Genomic DNA, 7,962 nt, shown 5'->3' with positions numbered 1-7,962 from the left:
CGCGAACACGCACGACATAGCACGCTGACGACGCATGAAAACAGTGCGCGTGGCCAGAGTGAACGACGCGCGAAGCAACACGCCAACACGTGTGGAATAGCACACGAGACAGGCGAGAAAAACTACATAGGCGACACGTTTATACTAAACAAATATTAAACAAATAAAAAGTAATTAGGCTAACATTAGTCATGTTAATGTTTATTATAAAAGCGCAAGTTAAACATTACACATTTAATCTAAGTGGGATATTAATCTAATAAATATTAGTCGAGCAAACCTTAAGTTAATTATCTAAAATATGTGACCTCACAAATTAACGTCATTAACATGAGTGTTTATAGGCGAAAACAATTTATTATCACGCGTAGATACCGCGCACGAACAATAACAAACAAACAAATAATTAATTAAAAGTATTTAAGCTGATAGTAATCAAGTTAATTAACATTTATATTTATAAGAGCACGAGTTAAAACTATAGACTCATTCTAATTAAATTGTCATTTTATTAACCCTCGAACAAACCAATAATTAATTATTCAACTAAAACATGCGACACGGCGACAACGAGTGCCACACGTGCGAGTGCCACACGTGCGAATAGCGCGCGCGTCACGCGAATACTACTAAACTGTGTTGTAATTATACTACACAAATATTAAATACAACACTTAAGTTGGCATAACCACAAATAGAGGTATTTATCGCATGCATCGATAGAATTAACACTTAATTCTGATTGATTTACTACTCGGTTAGTCATCGTTTAATTACGTAAATTAATTAACATGAGTGATTCTAGGAGAAACAGTTTATTGCCGTGTGACACGACGCGCAACTCACTAAACAAGGTGCACAGAATGGCGCACGACAGCGCGCATCGACACGTGCGAACGACACGCACGATGCGCGCGAACGTCACACGTTGACTTAAACGCGCTACACGAATATTGATTATAATATTTTATTCGACTTGGCCATATTAGCAAGCAATTATTGTAAGCACCAATAAAATCATTACTTAACTCTAATTCTGTTGTTACTCGAATAATCGTCGTTTTAGTATGTAGTTAATTAGCACAAAAGATTCTGGGTGAAGTGGTTTACTGAAGCGCGATGAGACGCACAACGCACGAGGGCGATGTGCGCGTGATGACGCGGACATACATCACGTTCGATGCGTACGAATGACGCGCGAACAAATGATGGATGCGATGGCGGGGCTATGGACACATAGGGGGGTAGACAGATGTCGCCTAAGGGTAGACGAACGTCGCCGAAACCCCAACAGCGTGGTGCATGCACGTGCGAACGAATGCATGCTGCGAGGGCGTGGAAACGATTCGCACGAGGGCGCGAGGACTGTGTGGGGTGCTTCGCAGACCGCACACAGGACTGCGTAGGGGCGAGCGCTACGCTGGCCACACCCGAGGGAAGGAAAAGGGGGCGCGTGAGCCGACTCGTCGAGCCGCAGCCGCGCCGAAGCGCTGGCAACGCGCCGCACCAACGTGGACATAGGCCGGCAGCCGCACGTCGACCGGCCTACGCGCAAAACTGGTTGTGCCGGGCAGTCGCGCTAAGGCTGCTACGTCAGGGCCGCACAGGCGGACGCCACGCATGCAAGTTGCGGACCACCACGTAGGCAGGCTGCAAGCTGCCACGCATGCAGGCCACAGACGCGCGAAGAGAGGATCCACGTTAGGGCATGTTCGTTTAGGCCTTTCCCGACAGGGAATAGAGACCAAACCCCGTGGATTCCTCCCCTCTGGAAATAAGCCCGGCCCATAAAAAACAAGCGTTCGATTACGCCCGACATGGACCGTATCCAGATTTTTCCTCGTCTTTTCGGCCCGGGAACCGCGCCTCGTCGACCGGGGGTGGAAAATATCCCGTCTGAACCACACGCGAACACGAAGGGCACGCGACGGCTGTGGATACAACATTCTTCTCTCCGGCGTCGATCTGCTCTGGCGGCCGCTTCTCACCGGTATGCTCCTTCCTCCTTCCTCCAACATGGAAATATGTTTCTCACCGGTAAGCACGTCCTCCTCCTCTTCCTTTCGTCGTCGATAGATCTGGATCAGCCTCCTCTTCCTTTCGTCGTCGATAGATCTGGATCAGCGGTTTTAGTACCTAGATCGAACTTGGAAGATGGATTTGGATCAAACCTGGCGGAGGTGTGGTGCTGTGGGAGACGACCCAGAATGAGAGGTCGATGGTGCTGTGGGAGACGACCCAGAATGAGAGGTCGACGGCGACACGGCGCCCGCGTAGGTACCCCGCGCCCTCGTGCCGCGCGTAGGGCTTTAGCAGGTCCCAGAAGTTGCCCCCACTCCCATCTCTTTCTCTCCGTTTCTGCCTCTCCCATCGGCGTCGGTCAGGTTCGGGCCGTCGGTCGTGGCGGAGGTCGAATTCAAGGGCGGGGAAGTTCAGACTTGCGCCGGCCGCCGCGCCTGGGAGTGACCTCGGGGCGACTTCTGTCCTCTAGACTCTGGTGCTGGGCAGTATAGCCTGTGTACTGAAGAGGTAGGTGTCCAGGCTCCGATTCGGCATGTACTCGTAGACAAGCAGCTTCTCCTGTCCCTTCACGAAACGCCTAGAAGCTTGGCGAGGTTGTTGTGCTGGAGCTTGGCGACCAGCAGCAGCTCGTTCCTCAGCTCTTTCAGGCCTTACCCTGAAGCCTTGTCCAGCCTCTTCACAGCGATTCGCTGGCCATAAGGCAAGAAACGCTGCAATTTTAGGCACCGTGCTTGCTTGCTTATGAGATGTGTCTCCCTCTCTCTACGTACTCTCTAGCTAGCGTAGGAGCAAGGGTAGTAGTAGTACCTTGTATACTTTCAGCTTTTATTCTTGTTATTCTAAGTATGTTTTCACCTCCCCCGACTCTTATTATATTGAAGGAGATTTTAATATTCTAAGGAGTAGCAAAGAGGAAAATAATGATAGGTTTAATTGTCGGTGGCCTTTTCTTTTTCAATTATAACTTGAGAGCCATTTGTGGTTGCTTACACTTTCGTATAAGCTGGCATTCCAGCATAGTATCAGTTTGGTTTCGGCGACCACACGACCACTTAGCAACACGACTTAATAATGTCTATTATAAGTTATAACAATGGCTCATAGCTGATGATATAGTTCACACTAGTTATGCAGGCAAACCGACAAAGACATTCTACAGTTCTCTTCAACTGAAGCCTTGCTGAAATTTGAAAGTTCAAGTGCAAAGTGAATTTTAATAATGAGAAGTTGTGCATCTGACACAGGATGGTGTTAAAAAAATGTACTTGTCTATATGTATACCTTTAAAAAAATTAAACATTTTTAACCCCGCAATGTTTCAGTTTAGAGTATATATATTTACTTGTACTTGTCTATATGTATTTCTAACAAAAACTTATTATATTTCTAGATTATCCCTGCACCAGTTCGAGTTGGAGAAGACGAACTTCCACCGTCTTGGGACCCTATATCCTCTCCTTTAGGTACTTGTTATATTCTAAATGTTCTTTATTACACCATGTTCTATTTTTGTTGGTGTTTATTTTCTGTCATGAATTTTGTTTTAGTTAGCAATGGATGTGGCACTAAGAGATCACCTTAGACAGAGGAGAGATGATGATGATGATGACATGATGTTGTTTTTTCTCCCTATGCTACATATATTGGGTTCTAGTTCAAACATAGTAACGGAAAAGAAGCGAAGGCATACATCAAAGTTAAGTGGCGAAGAACATGTTCAGGAGTTGCTCCAAGGTCATTTGAAGAACTGTCGGGTAGCGTTCAGGATGGAGCCTGAAATTTTCAAATCCTTGGCAAGTTATCTTAGAAGGGAGGGGTTGGTCCGTGATACAAGGATTAAGGTCGAGGAAAAGTTAGCATTCTTCTTATACATGCTCAGCCATAATGCCTCATTTGAAGATCTAATAGAAGAATTTGGGCACAGTGGTGATACATATCATCGTCACATCAAGCATTTCTTTGACCTAGTTGTTCCTACACTCTCCAAGCAATTCCTGAAGCCACCAAATCCTAATCATGTCCATCAAAAAATTGAAAGGAATCCTAGGTTTTATCCCTACTTCAAGGTGATCACATGAATTATCCTATCATATGTCAATCATTTCTTTGACCTTGTTTTTTTCTTTGACCTAGTTTTTTCTATGCAGAATTGCATTGGTGCAATCGATGGCACTCATGTGCCTATATCGATATCACCTGACAAAGCCGCTCCATTTAGGAATAGGAAGGGCACTCTTACTCAAAATGTAATGGTAGCGTGTGATTTTGATCTCAATGTAACTTTCATATCCACTAGGTGGGAGGGGTCCGCGACGGATGCTAGAGTTCTTAGGGCTGCAATGAACAATGGCTTTCAAGTACCTCTGGGGAAATTTTATTTAGTAGATGGCGGTTATGCCAACACACCATCTTTCCTTGCCCCATATCGCGGAGTTAGGTATCATTTGAAGGAATATGGGGCAGGTCGTCGAAGACCACAAAACTACAAGGAGATCTTTAATCATCGCCATGCAGTGTTGAGGAATCATATTGAAAGGGCCTTGGGAGTTATAAAGAAACGCTTCCCCATACTTAAGGTTGCCACGTTTCACAAAATAGAAAACCAAGTGAAGATACCGGTAGCAGCTGCCGTGTTGCACAACATTATTCGGTCTCTCAAAGGAGATGAACAATGGTTAGAAGATCAGGCAGAAAATGTTCAAGGCAATGTTGTTGATATTCCAGATGGAGATCAAAGCAATGATCAAGGCAGTGAACAAGGCAACAATCTCAGAGACACAATTGCACAACAAATGTGGATTGATTATCAACAATGCAATTAGTGATGCATTATAATATGTTTTATTGTTATTGGGATTGCAATAAGTTCTTAGGAAATGTAGTTTGTACTAGTTATGATGTTTTAATGTTATTCGAATATGCTTTCAGTTATGCTTTAAAAATTATTGTTGTTCACAATTATGCTTTCATGTTCTAATTATGCTCATGTTATAAGTTACCATGCTTGGAAGGGGGTCTCCAAGATTAAACATGCTTGCAAGGGGGTCTCCTAGATTTAACATGCTCTTATCTAAAGGTGCACAAAAGAAAAAATCTCCTATAGCTACTGCTTCAAAGACACATGGAGGCTCTCCAAAAGGTATACATGTTGGTTCTTCATAATCAAATTTCCAACAACTTGTGCTAGTCTCCTAACGCTATAATAATATTTTTATGCTTGCCTTTAAAATTTTAGTCTTTCATAATCAAATTGTTTAGTTCAGTCTTTCACTTGTGCCAGTAAATTCAGTCTTTCACTTGTTTTTCTGCAGATCTGCTATCTTTCACTTATGTCCAATCTTTCACTTGTGCCGGTGAATGGTGATGATGCATTGCTGCTTATTGCTGACGGCCGCCTGCTACTGCTTGCTACTTGTACCACGACAACAACGATTGCTGCTTGTTGTTGGCCATGTGTGCGAGGCCTGGTCATGCATAAACAATGGTGCATGTCATGAACTCTTTAACTGTAGGGCATTTCAGTGCATTGGATGGATTACTTGTCCTGTAATGAAACCTATAATAATGGTGCTTCTATGCGACTGCTGCAAGACATCACTTGTCTGCTATTTCTTGTGTAAACTGAGGATAATTATATGCTGTTGATAAAACTATATGCATGAATAGAAGCCTGACGATTCCTGGCCTTGTATGCTGTCCGTTTTCTAGCACTAATGCTATTTCACTTGTCTGCTATTTTACTTGTCTGCTATCTTCATAGTATTTCACTTGTCTGTTATTTTAGTGCATTGTATGCTGCCTGACGGTAGGAAATAAAATATGTTGATAAATCTTTTACATAAGAGCTCATGTGGATTAACCGAATGACTTTTTTCAGACATGGATTAAATCCCCAAGAGGATCAAACCCCCAAGGGGATTGAGTGAAAGGAAGGGATACACTCAATCCCTCTCTGGATTAGATCCACTTGGGGAATTAATCCCTTGCAACCGAACAAGCCCTTAGAGGGGAGGGAGGACGTGGGTGAGATAGAGGGAGGGGGAGGGAGATGGAGTTAGGGATAGATGACGAGGACCCTCACTAGGCGATGACGGCGTGAGCGAACACGAGATGGTGACGAGGCGAACGACGAACCCGGTGATGGTTGCACGTGATGGGATGGGGTCGGCGCGGCGCGTCAACCCAGCGCTGGTGCTCGACTCCTGAGGACAGCAGCTCTGGGCGAGAGGTTGCGAGCTTCCTGGCGTTATGGGTGCGTGAAAAATGGATGGGGTGGTTGGGGAAGAACTATAGGGGCTGGGGTGTGTGGAGGCTGCGGCTTCAGCAGAAAACTGCCCCTGCATGTGGCCGGTGCTGGGTGCCAGGTGCTGGGCACGGTTGGGCCTGGCCATGCTAGGCTGGAATGGTGGGGAAGAGGAGGGCGCGAGCTGGGCCTGCCGCGTCGTGGGGATGGGATGGTCCTCGTGGCTGGCGAAGTGGGCACGCCGCTGGGCCACGCAAAGGGGGAGCGGGGTGGGCCTCGGCTGCGACATGGTGGCTAGGCCTAGGAGGGAGGAAGAAGAGATGGGCCACGGAGGAGAGGGCTGGGCCGACTGGGGACATTGGGATTTATCTTCTCATTTTCTATTTGTTTCTCTTTCCTTGATTGGAAACCTGATTTAGTTTTTGAATTCAAATTCAACCACGCTCTGCGAGTTTAGACAGATGCACACTGTAACACCCCTGGTGTTACTAGAACTAAAACTTGAGCATGGCATCATACGCATTGACATGTCATTATGTTTGTTACACCTATAATGAATTCACTAGGCTAAAACTTCAACACAAGTTGTGATGTGGTGATTTGAAGTGTTCTTAACCCTAGAATAGGATACTTAACCCTGGGATTGGGGTATAAGGGTGAATGTGAGGATAAAATGAGTAATACCTCAAAAGTTATTGGAAAGGTTCACAAGAGATTAAGTTTGATGAATTTGAGTGGCACAAAAACCCTAGAGTGCCCAAAACCCTAAATGGAACCCTAGAAACCCTAATTTGTGCCCTACATGGTGATTTCAATTTCTATACACTTTTGGACCAAAGTGTATATAGCAAAGTGGTAGAATATCAAAAACTAAACAACTTTTACATTGGAGGATTTTCAAGTAATGTGGAACAAATTGGACTAAATTGTGAAAAAGTCACAAGGTCATCCATAGGGCTAACTCTAAAATCAGTGAGATTAAGCTGACTTTGGAACCTTGTATTTCCTAATCTATGAAGATTTTGCCCCAAGTCAATACAATAAACTTGTAGATCTATGTTATGGGAACAAGTTTGATTAAGTGATTAAGCATAGGTGATGTACGAAAATTGGAGATAAATGGTCTTAAAGTCAGGCTGTCAGTCACCCCTGAATCTGAATTTTGACTGGCAGTGAACCGGGGCAAACTTTGGGAACAATTTCGAGTAGGATCCAGTAAGTATTTGATTGTGGTTGCTATAACAAAATCAAAGCTGGTTTGTAGGAGATCAACTTTGCTACAGATGGTTTAGTAAGTTGCCACACAAAAATTCGAGAACAAAGCCCTGCAAGTTGCTCGGTCAGACAGACTGACGAAGATAGCCATGGTAGAGTGAACGAAAAGATCTTTAGATGCAGTGAACGTGCCGCCGGTGAACTCAGCGCCGCGATCCTCGCCGGTGTTGCGATTTGTGCCTGATGGCGTGCGGATAACTACGCAGGGTGAAAGATCTCGCGCAGGGGATGAAGTCGGGGCACTATTACTGCCCAGTCATCGTACCCACTTGCGCAGCGATGTGGCCGGACGGTCATCGTCGTGGAGATCACCGTTCACCGCGATTGCGCCATGCCGTAGTCCTTTCACCACGTACCCGAAGCCGTGGCAAGCTAAGAGTTACCACCCTTGAGTCATAGTGCCATTGAACGCCACGACGAGC

The 7,962-nt window shown here is 45.3% G+C and overlaps 1 protein-coding gene across 11 annotated transcripts; it reads left to right on the top strand.

Annotated features, from left to right (window-relative positions):
• The first annotated feature begins 1,817 nt into the window (after nucleotides 1–1,817).
• On the top strand, nucleotides 1,818–5,713 carry LOC103642949 (uncharacterized). 11 transcript variants are annotated; one of them, XR_004855437.1, is made up of 6 exons: nucleotides 1,833–1,990; nucleotides 3,149–3,283; nucleotides 3,413–3,485; nucleotides 3,677–4,088; nucleotides 4,170–5,161; nucleotides 5,334–5,709. XR_004855437.1 is itself a non-coding variant. In XM_020546626.3 (4 exons), exons 1-4 carry the CDS (start codon nucleotides 1,993–1,995, stop codon nucleotides 5,384–5,386), a joined length of 315 nt encoding a protein of 104 aa, XP_020402215.1. In that variant the 5' UTR covers nucleotides 1,832–1,992; the 3' UTR covers nucleotides 5,387–5,713. The 11 variants fall into 11 exon arrangements, 1 of the variants encoding a protein (XP_020402215.1); XR_004855436.1 differs by having other exon boundaries at nucleotides 1,834–1,990; nucleotides 3,574–4,088; XR_004855435.1 differs by having other exon boundaries at nucleotides 1,834–1,990; nucleotides 3,570–4,088.
• The last annotated feature ends 2,249 nt before the right edge of the window (nucleotides 5,714–7,962 follow it).

Source organism: Zea mays, chromosome 1, assembly GCF_902167145.1.
Source record: "Zea mays cultivar B73 chromosome 1, Zm-B73-REFERENCE-NAM-5.0, whole genome shotgun sequence".
Classification (NCBI taxonomy): domain Eukaryota; kingdom Viridiplantae; phylum Streptophyta; class Magnoliopsida; order Poales; family Poaceae; genus Zea; species Zea mays.
Note: the sequence above shows the minus strand (reverse complement) of the source record. Positions and strands in the feature narration are given on the sequence as shown.

Bases quoted from the DNA above. Each gene is read 5' to 3' on its own strand.
- LOC103642949 (XM_020546626.3), top strand. From the start codon at position 1,993: ATGCTCCTTCCTCCTTCCTCCAACATGGAAATATGTTTCTCACCG. The intron at 2,038-3,412 runs GTAAGCACGTCC...TTATATTTCTAG, and splicing joins TGGAAATATGTTTCTCACCG to ATTATCCCTGCACCAGTTCG. The intron at 3,486-5,017 runs GTACTTGTTATA...TCATGTTATAAG, and splicing joins CCCTATATCCTCTCCTTTAG to TTACCATGCTTGGAAGGGGG.